Source organism: Vanessa atalanta, chromosome 26, assembly GCF_905147765.1.
Source record: "Vanessa atalanta chromosome 26, ilVanAtal1.2, whole genome shotgun sequence".
NCBI classification, from domain to species: domain Eukaryota; kingdom Metazoa; phylum Arthropoda; class Insecta; order Lepidoptera; family Nymphalidae; genus Vanessa; species Vanessa atalanta.
In genome coordinates this window covers 6,242,294-6,259,561 of record NC_061896.1, presented here as the reverse complement: position 1 = coordinate 6,259,561, position 17,268 = coordinate 6,242,294, and the positions used below count along the sequence as shown (strand labels likewise).

The window sequence follows — 17,268 nt, the reverse complement described above, 5'->3', positions numbered from 1 at the left end:
GGAGTTCATTACACCGCGCTGCTCCCGTGCGGGTAAGAAATTCATCAGACACCTATAGATTTACTTAAGATGCCCACCTACACCGCTGATCGTGTAAAAAATATACCTAAACATAAATTGAGCACATGAAAATTGAATTCAGCACTCAATCTTTGGTTAAGATTCTTGGTATTGTAAATATAAATAAATATTGGACAACATCACATACATTACTCTGATCCAAATGTAAGTAGCTAAAGCACTTGTGTTATGGAAAATCAGAAGTAACGACGGTACCACAAACACCCAGACCCAAGACAACATAGAAAACTAATGAACTTTTTTTACATCGACTCGGCCAGGAATCGAACCCGGGACCGTAATCACCGGTAATCCAAAATATATATATCTAACTAATTTTTAGTAGCAAGAATTTCGCTTGCACGCGTTGGCAAGCACATTTTGCTGTGTCTGATCTCTTCGATGTGTAGGGTTGCCCTCCCATCGGTTTATGATAATGATGTTTTTAGATATTACATCTATATTTGTGCATACGTTTTAGTTATAATATATCCTATAGTTGGCCAGTCTTTTCTAGAATGGTGTCATGGTCGAAATTGTAATCAAAAGGACATCACTACCACACCCCGACCATGTCTATGACAGAGTTTACATCAATGTTTGGATGTTATATTTATTATTCATAATAATAGAATATTCATTCTAATTAATTTATTTCTTTGCTACGTATTAACGTCTAAACTTCTCAGTTGATAATCACGAAATTTTGCATACATTTCAGAGATACAGAAAAGTACACGCGTCCAAAACTATCATTTATATAATAAATATAAATAGCAAATTTTTCTATTTATTATAAAAATAAATACCTACACCGCGCATGCGCTAAACTGGCCTCTACAAGAGCCTAATATTATTATTATACTAAAATTACAAGACGTTCAAATGTAATCTTAATCCTAATATCAACCATCATTCGTGACTTCTCCATTCTACGTGAACAACTCTACAAAATAAAAACTTGTAACAAAATACAGCAGTCTGATATTATAATTGTAATTCCATATATTTTTCGTCATAATATATTCAGATTTCAGATGCAGCTTTTATAAAATTGGTACCTCAGGCGTTTTTTATGCATCCAAAAGTAATAAGCTCGTTTCGATTTTGAAATACCTACGAGAAATAAATGTGTACGAATATAATGATGGGATGGGATTATAAGTAAAATAGTTGATGGTCGCCATTAGCTATTTTTAGTAAGACCACGAATGCCAGAAAAAATACGTACCTAAATCTGAATATCCGTCAAAATAAATCTCTAGAGAAATTATGAACGAATTATATACACAATTTTTCACTTTTATCACATTTAAGTAATTCTTTTATATTATTAGTAATTTTATATGCATTAAAAATTTAATCTAGAAATTATTTTCAATTTCTCTAATTCTATTGACTTTCAAATTTCTTTTTTTAAGTCTTATTCATTTAGTTGTATTCACTTGAGTCTAGAATTGTAATTAAATGTCGTTTTACCTACAATTGAGATATTAATTGGCCTGTATAGGTAATGCTTGTAATACATGCTTGTAATTCGTTGGTGATTTAAATAATTCAATAGATTTTTATTTAATATCTGTTACCGATAACAATTTCGGCCTAAATTTAATAACACCAGACTGGACGCCATTTTTATAGAATAAAGCAATAAAAATCTGGAAGTATTTTCGGCAATTTAAAATACAAAACCTGACTGGTCTTCTATGAAACATTATCCACACATACGTCCAAACTTTTTTTATTGTTATTAGTGCATCTTCCACCAGAGTTCAGAGATAAAATAACATATGCTTTATACTTTATTCATTAAATTAATCAAGTAAAGAATATATAAAAAAACAAAACGTCAAAATCTGGGCTGCAAATAAGATACCTTGTTTTTAAAAAAAAGTATATTTTTTCAGAAATTCAATATAACGTTTGCTATCGTCAAAGCAATCTGTCCTACTTTTTAAGAAAAGTCTATTTAGGTGAAAACTAGGTCAACTCGTAGTGACCCGACCTAGCTGGCTTCTGTGATGAAAAATATACATATGTTGTTAAATCATAACGTACTTACTTGAATCACTAAATAAGATATACTAAAATTATAAATGCGAAAGTAACTCTTTCTGATGGTCTTTCACGGCCAAACCACTAAACTGAATTTGATAAAATTTGGTATGAAGCAAGCTGGAACCCCAAGGAAGGACATAAGTTACTGTTTTTCGTAACATCTGACAATTAAGCCCTAAAACGCGAACAAATCCGCAGACGACATTACATATAATTTAGGCAATTTAGTCAACGACTTAATTTAAAACAATAACATCTGCGTGTTAATTTTCTTTAGAGTACTTATTGTAACCTTGATTTGTATAATATAATAAAATTCAAACCATCCAAATAGCGTAGCTGTTTTCAAGGAAATACTAAGTGTAAGTGACATGTAAAACATTAATATAATGTCCCCCTTTTTTTAAGTTGTTTAAAAAACAGAGTAGTGTGCTTAGGTATATTGTTTTTATTTTTTATGTTCTCCAGGCGATACAAGCTATTGAAAATGCTTCTTTTGACTGGACGAAAAAATCAGTAAAAAGTTGCTCAAATCAGTCAGAAATTCAATCGGTAGATTTTACTCTATTTCCGATCTTAGCTCAACTCTCTATATAGAAAATATCGTTGTTTAGATGTAAATACCATCTGAATTAGCATCACTTGCCTGGCACAACTTGAGTTGTGGTGATAAACATTGACAAAATAAACATAACAAGAAAAAATACTACATTTGAAATCTTAAGCAACATACTTATCTAAATGATTTAAAAATTGTATTGTTTCTGTGTATTTTTTTCGTGCTTGTATTGTTAGTTAAACTAGTTTATACGTGTTACCTAAACGAATAAATGTTACTATTAAGTTATAAAAGACACAAATATTTATGAGTTATAACAAAAAAAATATTCGTGTTGCTACCTCGAAATTATATTGGCTGTTTAAATGTTGACTGAGTTAGTATAGAAACAAAAAAAACACAAAGGGTAGGTTTATATTGTATTTTGTAAAACGAAATATTACCTACTGGTTAATTTATCAAATTGAAATATCTCAATATATTTATTATATGCAGGTAATTAATTATTACCGGTTTTAATACTGAATTCATTAAATATTATACCGGGATCGCGTGATGCGTAAGAACGAAAGAGTAATGTAAAGATTTGATAATGAGCATTATAAACGCCGGGAAATTTCACACAAATTGGTCTTCTGTCTTCTAATTTCAAATCTTTTTATCTTTTTTTATTGATATTGACTCGAAATATGTATGTGCGCGCTTTCCAATATTTCTTCGCTTTATGATAGTAGATAGTATAGAGAGCTTCAGACGATTTCAGACAAATATAAGTTAATTTTCATTAAACATTTATATTGAAGGACAAATATACAGAGAAAAATCGTGTTTTCTTGGATCTGTGGTTTCGCTAGGCTAAACAGAACATCTCCTTAAAGTTACGTGTAGGTATGAAGTTAGCATCTCACCTGTTAGCTCAGTCTTACCTCAAAAAACGCATCTTACAAATAAATTTCAGTTCTAGTAACATCGAGCATAGTTCTACAGTTCGTGATAATAGTTCCGTCGATTAGATTATAAAAATCGCAATTGAAAAAAATGAGATGATAACCTCGCAAATACATTCTCATCAAATTTAGAGAATTTGATTAAACAAGAGTTGAAATGTTTTGTGTTCTATGTTCTAAATAAGTTTAAAAGCAATGGTTCGAAGAGTTCTGGTCGCCAGCATCTTTTTTTTTTTAAATTATTTATTTGGTATGAAAAATGTCGTAACGGTAGCATTTTTTTAGAGTTCATCTTCAGGTAATAGTATGATTTTTTTTAAATAAATCAACTATCTGCCAGTAGCAACTTAAAATTGGTTCAGCCGTTTCGGAGATTACAGGAACAAACAGACAGATAGCTGTCAGTCAAACAAAGTTTTTTTTTTTCGACGATTGACTTAACGCGCATCAGTTTAAAAATGACAGAAACTGAAGTGGTACTGTATAGGCTATTCCAATGGAAGTAGGAAAAAATATAAACAAACCTTAAATTTACGTATTTCATGTGATTTATATCTATATCTTCATTTATATTACAACACCATTGAACTGAACAACTTATTTCAAATTTAATTTTACTTCCTAAATTCCGATAACAGTTTCGTCGACGTTCAAAACGTTTTTTCCCAAATCCATAGTGAATAATATCATAGACTAATCAAACTCTCGACCAATGATGATCTGTCAAATGTTGTTTATTTGGTTTTTTTCCTGTTATGGTTGTAATAGAGTAGACATAAGTGTAGTTGAAATAAAATACAGATTTAATTTGATATATTTATTTTTCGTAGTCAGACTTCTTTTCAGGACTTTCTTTTTTAATTTTGATATTAATTTAAAAATCTATTGCTTTTGATAATTTTGTACATAAAGTCAACAGCGAAATTACAGATCATATTTTCAGTTTTAAAAACATAATAAATGCACATTAATTTAGACTAAAATGACGAGCTTATAAACTATTATTATGTTGTTAACTACATCAAAGTCGAACAGCTTTCCCGGTCTTAATATATAAAATACGTACATTCGAATGAGTTCAAATAATATGCTAAATGCACGTTAATATGTCACTTAGCATTTTATCACTGACCATACAAGCACACAACTGTACAAAAGTATATCATTCATACAAATAACAAAAATAAAGTCCATGCAGATACATACAAAATTATAAGACTTCGTCATACGCACAAACAAACAGATAATGAAACAATAATTAATCTGAAAAAAAAAAAAACTTATAATACATACCTAAATGGTAAACAACTTAATTTCACGATATATGTTATCCAAACAAAAATAAAACTAGTCTCATAAATCGTATTCGTTTATTTTCGGCTATTCCCCGTTTCATAATCATTCTACCGTCATATAGCAATGCTATGTACTGCTGCGTTCCGGTACGAAGGACGATTCACCTAATGTGATTATAATGCGATCGAGATAAAAGGGAGCAATGACCTTTTATAGATAAATGTCACTTAATAATTCAGGGCAGGGGAATATTGATAAGCGAATTAATTTGTAACTTAATATAAATATAATTGAAATCGATTAAAAGTACATATTTCGTCAATTTTTTTCTACTTGCAACATTGCGAAATGACACAATTAATTCATAAAATTGAATAACGAAATTTAAATTTGCTCCAAAATTGATATAAAAATAATATAAAAAATGGTATGTTTGCACTTCCTTCCTTTACTTTAAGTTACTTTGACAGCTAAAACGCTACAAAATAACGAAAGCACTAGTACTTTTCTTATTTAGACAAAGCAAACATTTGAATTGGTTTCTTATTTTTATAGCATAAATAGTAGCAAACGTTAACTAGATGTAACTTTTGCCAGGATATAGGCAATAGTAATAAATCTTACTGCTTCAATGTCTACAGGAAAATATGCTACATAAGCATACTCCGATAGATTAAAAATCATCAAATATGCTATCGAGCCACAACTTACCAGAGTTATCCACCAGAATTGACAAATCTATCATTATATGACATTGTCTTGATTCTATGTTTCGTTCAATCTATAATACAGACCTTAAGCTTGAACTCATGAAGCGCAGTGACATTACAGATGTACATACAAACATAGTATTACTTTGTGACATTATTTGGATAACAAATCTCATGTTTTGATATCACTAAAACACAACAAAAACACATACTTACAAACTTATTCAGGTATCATAGTCTTCGTCTATTTGTAAATTTCCTGAATTCAATAGATCAATGTCAACGTTAGTCGGGACTATGGGTATTTTTATTTCAGCTTTTTTTATTTCAGACTTATTCGACTTAGAGTTCTGTCGTTGGAGTTTTTTATCAGTTTTAGGAACGCCTACTATACCAGCGACGGCTGTGTCTAAGACCTTTATTTCGGGTTTTGCTAGATTTTTCGTAAAATCTATGTTTAGGATAGGTGTGACAGGTGTCCGGGGGGGCGTTTTATTTTGTTTTTCGTCTATGTAGAACATCTTAGGATGATCCGGCTTTGGCACTAGCACTTCAAGTTTTTTAACAGGCTCCACTGATGTCAAACTGGTGTAGTTTGACGTTGACGGCTGCGGGCTCGAATAGGTTGGATTTATTTTTATCACGCTCTTGTGTTGAACTTCTTCCGTGATCAGAGTCTCTTGGTAAAAGTTCGCGGTAACGACTGGTCTCTCTTCGACTTTCTTCGTTAAATCTATAGCTGAGTCTGATGTGACGGTTTCGTTTCTAGGTTTCGGCTCCGCGTCCATAGATAGAGTCCTAATAAGACTATCTTTTGGTGCTGATAAAATCTGTTGCACTCTGATTTCGGAGCTGCTGGAACTGTTCGAGTCTGCTCTGACCACTTTTCTTGGAACCGATGTATCTGAAAATCTAAGGAATAGATATCTTAATATAAAATTTTCTAAATGCAATATTCACTTACTATAATTAAATAAATTTACTAAAACCAAAAAATGAACATATTATTGAATTTCTTTGAAAATGTATGAATATTCATAGCAAATTTATTCTCATACTCTCATTATCTGTTGGAACAGTATACAACCACAGAAATATCAACTGAAGGACCACTCTAATAAAATTAAGTCGGGTTTTCTGTCAAGCATTTTTCAATACGACTATTGAAAAATGCTTGACAGAAAACCCGACTTAACTTATACTGGCTGGAATTCCAGCTTAAGAAGCTCACTGTCTATAGACAATAGGTAGCCAATACCTAGGTTTTTTTTATTTCATCTATTTCTGTAGCACATTTTTGAACATGTCATGTTGCCCACAATCAACTATTCAGCTTGGCATGCAAGTTTCTTAACTTGCTGGACTCATAATTGAAATATTTCAGTCTTGCTTAAAACTAATTTTAAACTACACAGACGTAGGAGACAGTAATAACTGTAATGAGCCTAGACAGACAAGTAATATCTATTGTAACCATTTACATTATATTACTCATACAGAGCTAGAATTTAATTTTATGTAACCATGAGCATGTCCTTTATTCAACACGCTTACCTAGAAGAGTTTGGTGAACTTTCCCCGCTCATTATTTCCCTCTCTTCTGCTGCCGTAACATCAGGTATGTTTTTAACCTGTAAAGAATAATTAACATTCTATCATAAAATTGTTCAAAGACAATTTGTTAACTTAATTTATGTATTTCAATAACACTACAAAAGTCGACATCATGTTTTTAGTTGCAAAATCGATAAATGCTGATATTGTACTGTTTTAAATTTGATTTTATAAAGTTATAGATGCAACCAATATATACTTTATTCAAGTAGATCTTCACTTAACAGGTTTATATTAAATTTGGAATTACTGCAGGGTGGGAGCGGAGATTATACCAAGGATTGGCGAGTTACTCAAATAGACATAATTTTCATAACAACTCCTTTGTAACAAACAAAGGATTAGGTACATTTATTCATCAAAATGTTATTTTTACCAATAACGAAATGATGTTAATAAGTTACAACTTCAACATAGTACTTAATTGAATTTCATGTGTTTGTTTTTGTTTACAATTTTATTTAATAGGTATCTACCTCAGTACAAGCTATTGTAACACTTTGGTGTGTCGTCATCCATAGACATTGGTATTGTAAGAATTTAAAAAGCCAATCCTTACACTATTTCTACCAGACATTCAATTGTCTATTGTGGTTAAGGGAATACTGATTCACTCAATATACTACTCACTTAAGTCTACAGGCCTTAATCAATAAGTAACTGTATACATATAGGCAGCCAAAGAGAATTAATTACACTAATAATAGGAATAATATCTCACCAAATCTCGTAGAAAGTCAAACCGTGATTCTGCAAGTATACACTGTTTCACATGTGACGGGCTCAAGGTCTTGGCGTTTCTCTGCATTGTCACTTGCATGGCTTTGCCAAGGAGTGATTCTACGAAAAGTTCTAGGGTACGAGGTGTGGTGAGGAAGAAATTGAGTTAAGAAAATTAAAATTATGATTATTTAGAATAGAACATTCATTGTTTAAAAGTCAATATTGCTTCGTCAAAGAAAAATGAAATTTTATAAGGTTCTTGTAAGGATCATGCATTGTATCATATCATTGTCTTTTCCATTTAAATATTTGTGAACAAAATAATTTTTAGGAGCTAATTTTTATTGATTAATTATTTTTTTTGGAAATTTAATGCCTCTTGGTTTTAAAAAACAAAGTATATAATAACTTAATTACATTATTATTCAAATATATGTATATCAATAATAATAAAGACACATAATTCACCTTGTTTTTAATTGTAGATATAATTTAAACTTTTAATACATACAATAATATATAAAATCACTTGTTATGACTTTTTTTATTATATTATGCACAATCTTTAGAAGAGATATGTACATAAGAGCTGAGCAGATGAAAATCATAATTCTTTGTTTTGCATACTTTTAAGGTGAACATTGCTCATATTTACGAAGATAAATATAACTATGACTCTTTTGTCATGTAAAAATGATGATAGATATGCCAAAGGACATATATCAATACAAATAGTGTCATCTATTACTCTTTCAATGTACATAACAATGTTTGAATATCATACAGAGCGATATTATTAGATTCAATTGGAAAGGATATAAATTATAATTGGCACGGCTTGTGCTACTTTTCCCACCTCTTCATCGGTCTGCATAATCTTCTTAATTCGTCCCTATAAGCAAACAATGTCATGATATCACCAATCTCTAATAGAATTGACAAAAACAACTCCATTTATCTTGTTTTTATCGACGATTCCTGGCTATTTGACACTTACGGCTGGAAATCTAGCATTATATTTTCTTTTCTTCGACGGCATAGCGATAATCCGTTCACTTTAGCACTATTTAATGATTAAAATAGCTCACTTCGCTATACCACTGTAATCCTTCTCGCGCATTTTTGAGGTTATAAAAGGGGGACGTTCGCAGCCTACTTCATTTATATACGAGTCTGACAGTTTTCCACCTCTTTTTACAAACAACTTTTCATTTACATGGCAATAAATTAAATGTATAATCTGTATTTAAAAACATTTTGACATTAAATATAATTTATCTAAAAAAAATTATTAAATAAAATAATAATAGCAATAACATTTTCAAATTAAAAAGTTGGTGTCTTAATACTAAAAAAATACATTGCTTAAATAGAAACGCAAAAATTGAAATTCATAAATTGTTATATTGTTAAAAAGTATTAAGTAATGCAATATGTCTTTTCTAAAGCTTTAATATTCCATACCTATATTTATCGAAAGAAAAGTGAGATTTCTTATTATATTTATTATTACCAATCTGTAATTTTGTCTTTGGTCCGATTATTTGCTGACATATGTGATATGTCAAATGTTATAATCTTTTATCTATCATTAAAAATGGCGTCACTGTCGAGGTGTGTTTCTAGTTTTGCCTTTTAAATAAAAAAATATTTATTTATTTAAAAAAAATAGTGTTTTTATTAATACGACTGACTTTGTGGCGTCATACGTTTTATATATATTAAATGTGAAACATTTAATTTAAAATAAAAAGGGTTATGGATATCACTAAACGAACTCAAACCAAATTCTGCGAAGAAAAACTTTTAACTTTACCGTTTATAATTATAAACTTATTGTCATTGATTTTAAGAAGTGTTTATGGGTTAAGTACATAAATCAGTTAATGCTATAGTAAGTAAATAATTAAAAAGTTTTTATACATTTTCAGCTTGCTCCCAGCTCCTGTTCAGCAAGTATGGGATCGTGACGATGAATTAAAAGCAAAGCGTGTTGGCAGTGCGCTAGTAGTATCTCAAACTAGCATCCCTCCATATGGCCAAAGGAGAGGATGGGTGCCTCGAGCGGAGGAAGATTTTGGAGGTAAACATGAATTATGAACTAGCCATAAACCATAGCTCATACATTTTATTTGTTAAGACATATACAGTGATTATTGTAGGAAAAGTTGTAATAAATAATTTTTGGGATATGAAAATCAAATATTTAATTTAAAACTGCTTCGGCATCATTACACATTATGTCTCTGCAATAATTTTTCATTTTCTCAAAAATGCAACAGCTATTAGCATTTTTGAAATATTGTGTTATTTTTTTTTTTAGTTTATATCTAGTTATTGTTGTAATAAACTATTAAACCTAAGCCTACTAAATTTTGATTGTATATATAATATTGCAAATAAGATATAAAATATTGCAAATAAGATTCTTAAAAATGTTTTTACATAAATAATGCTTTTTCAGATGGAGGTGCATTTCCTGAAATCCATGTGGCTCAATACCCCCTGGGTATGGGAGCTAGGGGGAAGGAGAGTACTTCAAACGCATTGGCTGTACAGTTGGATGAGTCAGGAAGAGTCAAGTACTCTGCCATAGCAAGACAAGGCCATAGTGCTGATAAGGTTTATTTTTTATTATTAATATTATATATTATTATTTTCACATTATAAAATGCCTTCATTATGAATATCCTTTGATTATTATAATAGGCAGAGACAAAATAGCTTCATTATGTTTTTCTCCTATGTGTGTCAATCAATTTATTTTCTTTTTTTTTTTAACAAGCTTCAGCTTGATCAATAAAAGTTTTAGGAAATATAAGTAAAAATAAAATATTTTCATAATAGGCAAATTTCCACATAAACTTTGTGAATATTAGTTAATACAAATATAAACAAAATTAATAAAAGTATGTTTAAGTTTTGTTTTGTTTCGTTTTAGATAATATATTCGAAACTTACGGATCTCCTACCAGCAGAGGTTTTAGCAGAGGACGATCCGACATTACAGAAGCCAACCGAAGATGACATTCAAGACATAACAGAGAAGACGAAACTAGCATTAGAGAAGATAACAAATGCTAAAATATCTGCTGCTATGCCCGTTAAGGCTGCACCGAAAGCTGTGAGTTGAACTCTTAATGTATTTTTATTAAATCTACTCAGTGGAAGCTCTTTGTATAATTTAGGTAGATACCATCCAATGATTGCATATTCTATTGCTGAACAGCAATACTTAGTAGAGTTGTGTTCCGCTTTGAAGGGTGATTTAGCCAGTGTATTTTCAGCAACAAAGGGATATTGACAATGTAAGTGTTGTATATTGAGCTCAGTGGCGTGTCATGGAGGCCTAGTCAATAATGACAAGCAGTAGACTGACAGAGGCTAGTGATGATGGCAGGTGTTAAAATGTTTTCCATAGCCATTTTCTAGACTGATTTATTTGTCTTTTTTTATTTTTATTTCTTAACTTCTAATAACTTTGCCATTAAAAATATCATGTTTTTATGAGTCCATAATGCATTACTGAAGATTATTTGATATATCAATCGATGTCATGTCAATTCAAGGTCAAAGTTCTTTATTGCTGTTTATCGTATAGGCTAGGTTTTTTTTTATTGTTTAGAACTTGTAACTATCTAGTGCATTCATAGTACCCTATGTTTACAGGCTCCTGCACAATATATACGGTACACACCGGCGCAACAAGGCGGCGCCTTCAATTCTGGCGCCAAACAAAGAGTTATTAGGTTTGTGTTTGAATAAACTACTAACGATCAATGAGGCTCCTAAGCTTAGTCAGAAATACCAGCTTTTAAAGCTGCAGATATTGACTTGAGGGACTAGAGATGTGTGCACACACATGTGCATTAAAATATGGCCTATGTTGGCCTCCTTTGAGAATGGCCGCCAGTGGCGAAATAGACCTCAAATATATCTTCAATGCTTTTAGCAATGCTTAGAATGATAACTTGTATAAGGTAAAGTGTGACGTTACAGGATGGTGGAGGCGCAGGCGGACCCTATGGAGCCCCCACGGTTCCAAATTAACCGCAAGATCCCTCGCGCGGCGCCCTCCCCCCCGGCGCCCGTACTGCACTCGCCCCCACGCCGCGTATCCGTCAAGCAGCAGCGCGACTGGAAAGTGCCGCCCTGCGTCTCGCACTGGAAGAACGCCAAGGGTAATTAGATCTACAGTAGGCTCCTTCAGATGACATGATCCCACACATGCACACATTAACCTGTGTGAAACCTGATGGATTTTTTTGTTTTTATATGGAAGACAAACAGATGAAAAAATAAATTTAAAAATATTAAAAAAAATGTAGTCTTCATATTTAAAAATCCATTAAAACCATGTTTAATTATATCTTAAATTTTACTAATTAACATTTAAAAATAACTCAAGATTTTATTATTATTAAGATACAAGTTGTGATTGAAACTTTATTTCAGGATACACAATACCTTTGGATAAGCGTCTAGCCGCGGATGGACGTGGTCTCCAGCAAGTGCACATTAACGAGAACTTCTCGAAACTTGCGGAGGCGTTATACATAGCTGATCGTAAAGCCAGAGAGGCTGTGGAAGCGAGAGCGCAGTTAGAGAGGAGATTAGCACAGAGAGAGAAAGAGAAGAAAGAAGAGCATTTGAGAATGTTGGCGCAGAGGGCGAGAGATCATAGAGCCGGTAAGTGCATTTTTTTTTTTTGCAACCTGTTTAGTAGCACTATTTGATATTTAAATATATTAGATTTTTTTTATGTTATTATCTGTATCTTCACTGATATTTGTGTCCATGCCGAACGCTATTAAGCAATCGAACTCGTTGCAGGCATCCGCAGCCCGTCGGCCGGCGCGACGGAGCCGGGGCTGGCGGCGGAGGAGGGCGAGGCGGCGGGCGAGCTGTCGGCGGCCGAGCGCGAGCGCCTGCGCGGCGAGCGGCACCGCGAGCGCCAGCGCGACCGCAACCTGGCGCGCGCCGCGCCCGACAAGAGGCACGTACCCTCGACAGTGCCCTGTTGGGTAGAAGCTGTGATGCCAACTTCGAGCTTTCCACCCCTAATTTACCGGGGATACAGGTTACTTAGGGAGGGTTTTTAGGGGAAAAATTAACAAAAGAAAAGTATAAAAAATATTTAAAAAATGATCAAAATAAGTAAGTAGCAAAGAAGTATGTGCGTAAGTAAAAGTTAAGAAAAGCTAAATTTGAGGAAAGAAATAGAAGAAATAAAAATTCAAATATGTAGTTTAAATTTGCTCTCGAACAGGGTGTACCAGGGTTTTTAATCGACATAACCTAACCTTTTACCATACCATACCATACCATAACCTTTTAAGCCTCATTTAAATGGGAATTTGATATTGGTTCTATGGAGAACATATTCGGAGTTGGCATCACAGTGAAATGTTCCCAGTTTCAGCCCACAGGAACACAAGATAATCATCTTTATAGTGGCAGTACATGTTACATAATATTATGCTTTATATACATATAAACACTCGAACTACTGCATAACATCTTTGTCCCCGAGGTTGTTGGCGCATTGGAATGTTGCTCATTTGCTAGTCCGTCTTTTAGTATTTTAATGAATATTAATATAATTTTCAGATCGAAACTAGTTAAGGAACGCGAAAGAGACATCTCCGAGCAGATAGCATTAGGTCTTCCAGCAAAAACAGCCCAGGGCGGAGAGGCCATGTTCGACCAGCGTCTGTTTAATACCAGCAAGGGAATGGACAGCGGTGAGTTTTATTTATTGACGTATCTTACTATCTGTACCACGGGATTACAATTTGTCTTCTTTTCTCTGCCCGTGTTCCAATATATTTGGGCTCTGGTAGCATATAATTTCCTTCCAATCTCTATTATTCTTCATTTGATCCTTCACATCAGATGCTCTAATATCTCTCATAACACACTCCATCTATGTTTTCTTAAGTTATCCTCTTACCACCCTCCCCGCACCTACTACGCTCATGCTCATCACTATTTTAGTAATGTGTCTCCTCTCTTGTATTATACACCAATTAAATGCTTATGTAAACAATAAGTTCTTAGTTGTATATATGTTGCTGCCAGCTGGTCAAATTAACCATCCAATTAAACGCCTAGCCTCTTAACTAAACAGCTGTTGCTCAACCAGTGGCCCTAATGACACTCAGCCAATTCATCTTCCGTTTATAGAATAGGGAGTCACATGTAAATAAAAATATTTATTCTGATAATTTAGGTTGGGACATAATTATTTGGTTAAATGCTAAATATTTAGTATATCGCGCCTATATACAGCTTTTTTTAAAAAGGTTTCTATATTCATAACTACTCTTGGTACTGGTAATTGCCTGTGACAAATATACATAAAAATCAACTACTATAAATTATTTGATAGTTAAACTGATTTTAATGTAATAAACACTAAATTTTACCTAGATATAATAATATTGCAAATATTTGCTTCCTTAAGTTATAAATATATTGTAACATTTCCAGGGTATGGAGACGACGAAGCCTACAATGTGTATGACAAGGCGTGGCGTAATCAGGACTCCGTGGGAGCGCACATCTACCGACCCTCGCGAAACGCGGACAAAGATAACTATGGTGGAGATCTTGAAGCCATCGCTAATACTAAACGGTAAGCCTATTTTGTTTGAGATGTTTTCTCTTGACTCCACTGCAACAACATGTAGTATAGTATATGAACATGAAATTTAATGTAGCTACTCTTATGATAATATTATGTATTAAAACATTTCCCCAAAAATCGCTACATCTTCTGCCATAACTTTTATGTATATTGTTTTAGTCGTTTTTTTGTTAGGCGTTAAAAAAAGTTCAAGTTCAGTTCAAGTATGATTTGTTCTAGATTAACTTTTAAACTTAGGTGTCTGGTATCATATCCAATTACCAGTTAACGTCATTCAAAAGTTTTATTAAATTATAAATTTATTATTTATGCTAAGGTGTATAAGTTTATGTAATTATATACATTAAGGAAGGAAAATCGATACATCTATTACTCTACATCCATTATTCTGAATATAAACAACTTTTTAGATATATTTATCAGTATACATAATGGTTATATATTTTTCAGCTTTGTGGCAGACAAATCATTCGCTGGCACCAGCAGCAGCAACACCCGTTCCGGACCAGTTCCCTTCGAAAAGGACACACCCAGGGAGGAGCCTGTATGTAACTTGTTCTCTTTGTAACAAACTAACCTAACTAGTGTTACCATTAGAAATAGATTAAAATTAATTCACATAAAAATATAATTGTTAAATTGTAGAGCACTAAAGAGTAATTGAATAATTTGTTTACAGTCTCGCAGTACACAATTAGATGCAGACTTCGATCCGTTCGGTCTGGATCGGTTCTTGAGCGAGGCGAAGCGAGCCGACAAGTCGTCCAGGAAACGAGATCACCACGAACCGCACGCCAAGAAACGAAGGGAATGAATTATAAGTGAGTTATTAATAAATTATTAATAAATTCAACGAAAACATTTCATTTTTTGGAAGGAATGATCGTCATTGCTCTAAGCTCAAATTGATAAATTGAATGTGTTCCAAATGTAATTTGACTTTTAAAAAAAAACTTTTCCGAGTGTATGAGACCCTTTCTCATGCAGACGACTTATGTACGGTGTGTATATGTATATGACCCGGTCGAGTCGCCCTTCGACAATCGATCGAGGAGTTACGTGAAAGCGTAACAAATATATAAACAATCTCACTTTGCCGTCTATAATATTAGTTGAGAAAATATATTCTTTGTAGTTTCTTAATATGATTATTTATTAAAAAATGTTTTTCACTTTCAGATACAAACTGCATGTGTTCGTTAGTTGCAAGTGTAGCATTAAGGGATTTCGTTATGTTCATTCGCATTTTCAGTTATAGTCTCTGATCTTTTAGTCGTAATGCTAGAAAATATTTCAATATCATTTTTTTTATTTGGATTCGTAATTAGGTTAAGTTATCTTAGGTAAACGTAACTGTACATTATGTAGATTTGTAATAAAAATAATCACTAAGGATGCTGGTGTTTTATTGTTTTTTTTTTAATTACAAATTATGAAATCAAAGATCAACTCCAAATGATCCAAATATGTCTGTAAAATTGGTTGTGTTCATAGCGCCGGTATGGCTGTTGTATGAATACTCCAATCCAATACTATATACGCTGTATTAAAGGCGAAGAATTGAGTGGCTCATGATCTCAACGCATTTTAGTACCGTCAGCAATGATATCCAGGCTATGTAAATTCACTTTGAATTTTGATTGAGTCTTAAAAAACAACGTGCCAAACAGACATGTTTGTTAAAATAAAAAGAGGTGGGTTGATATGAGTGCAGTTAAACGTTGCTTTCAACGTGATAATTTTAAACTTTATCTAAATATTATAATAATCGAATAATTAAATTACTCTTATTATTTCTGACTCTACATATTACCACTGTATACCACAGTTTTAAGAGATCCTATCCGAATACCTAAATGTTTTTGCAATAGATTGCAAATGATTTGCGACGGCCAATGTCATGACGCCAGAGTGCGCAGAATGGTTTATGAAAAGTATTTAAATACAAAATACTTTATTTTTTTTAATCAAAATTTATATAGGTACTAAAAAATACCTATGACATGTCAGTTTCCGTAATATTTTCTTGCAGTAATAGTATGAGAACTTAGTCACAGAATATTAAAATCACTTTGACATTCGTCAGAGCTCAAAATTGTCGAAGGTTTTTTAAATTATATAGGCTTATTTGAAAAATATTGAAACTATTATTAAACAATAATTATACCGCAGAGAATATAACAAAGTTAAAGTTGATCTTTGTAAAATGGCGTGTACGCCACCTTTGGCATTAGCGACTGACAGTGATCCTCCCTTCTAGTAGGTACAATTTAAGAATTTCTAATTTTACGTAAAGCAGCCCAGTAGAAGGATGAGGACCTTGTAGTCTTTATTAAAATACATTTCTCAGAGCGTATAAGTTTGGAACGCGCTGTATTACATTAAAATGTGTCTAAAATAAAATAAATTTGTGTATTATTCAAGGTGTCTAAAGGGTAAACTGAAACATGAAATCATCAATCGTTTATGATTTTTTTTAGAATTTTTAGTGTTTGTTAGAAACCGAAAAAATAAATAAATGCATACAATAAAAATATACTAATATTTTTATTGCGTGTGTTTAATCTGAGAGAGCTGAGATGGCCCAGTGGTTAGAACGCGTACATCTTAACCGATGATTTCGGGTTGAACCCACCACTGAATTTTCATGTG

General features: G+C 32.5%; 2 protein-coding genes across 2 annotated transcripts; one reads left to right on the top strand and one right to left on the bottom strand.

Annotated features, from left to right (window-relative positions):
* Positions 1 to 4,442: 4,442 nt before the first annotated feature.
* On the bottom strand, positions 4,443 to 9,127 carry LOC125074038. The gene is made up of 5 exons (XM_047685217.1): positions 8,965 to 9,127; positions 8,787 to 8,859; positions 7,966 to 8,108; positions 7,185 to 7,261; positions 4,443 to 6,542 (listed from the first exon to the last, which is right to left on the bottom strand). Exons 1-5 carry the CDS (start codon positions 9,004 to 9,006, stop codon positions 5,855 to 5,857), a joined length of 1,023 nt encoding a protein of 340 aa, XP_047541173.1. The 5' UTR covers positions 9,007 to 9,127; the 3' UTR covers positions 4,443 to 5,854.
* Positions 9,128 to 9,554: 427 nt separating this feature from the next.
* LOC125073942 (puff-specific protein Bx42) lies at positions 9,555 to 16,011 on the top strand. The gene is made up of 13 exons (XM_047685062.1): positions 9,555 to 9,581; positions 9,899 to 10,050; positions 10,432 to 10,589; positions 10,909 to 11,091; positions 11,637 to 11,716; positions 11,967 to 12,148; positions 12,423 to 12,656; positions 12,801 to 12,963; positions 13,578 to 13,711; positions 14,460 to 14,604; positions 15,067 to 15,160; positions 15,296 to 15,437; positions 15,796 to 16,011. Exons 1-12 carry the CDS (start codon positions 9,565 to 9,567, stop codon positions 15,428 to 15,430), a joined length of 1,677 nt encoding a protein of 558 aa, XP_047541018.1. The 5' UTR covers positions 9,555 to 9,564; the 3' UTR covers positions 15,431 to 15,437; positions 15,796 to 16,011.
* The last annotated feature ends 1,257 nt before the right edge of the window (positions 16,012 to 17,268 follow it).

Bases quoted from the DNA above. Each gene is read 5' to 3' on its own strand.
- LOC125074038 (XM_047685217.1), bottom strand. From the start codon at position 9,006: ATGCCGTCGAAGAAAAGAAAATATAATGCTAGATTTCCAGCC. The intron at 8,109-8,786 runs ATATCCTTTCCA...TCCTCACCACAC, and splicing joins AGCCGTGCCAATTATAATTT to CTCGTACCCTAGAACTTTTC. The intron at 7,262-7,965 runs GTGAGATATTAT...TATTCTTTACAG, and splicing joins TTGACTTTCTACGAGATTTG to GTTAAAAACATACCTGATGT.
- LOC125073942 (XM_047685062.1), top strand. The intron at 12,149-12,422 runs GTAATTAGATCT...ACTTTATTTCAG, and splicing joins GCACTGGAAGAACGCCAAGG to GATACACAATACCTTTGGAT. The intron at 13,712-14,459 runs GTGAGTTTTATT...TAACATTTCCAG, and splicing joins CAGCAAGGGAATGGACAGCG to GGTATGGAGACGACGAAGCC.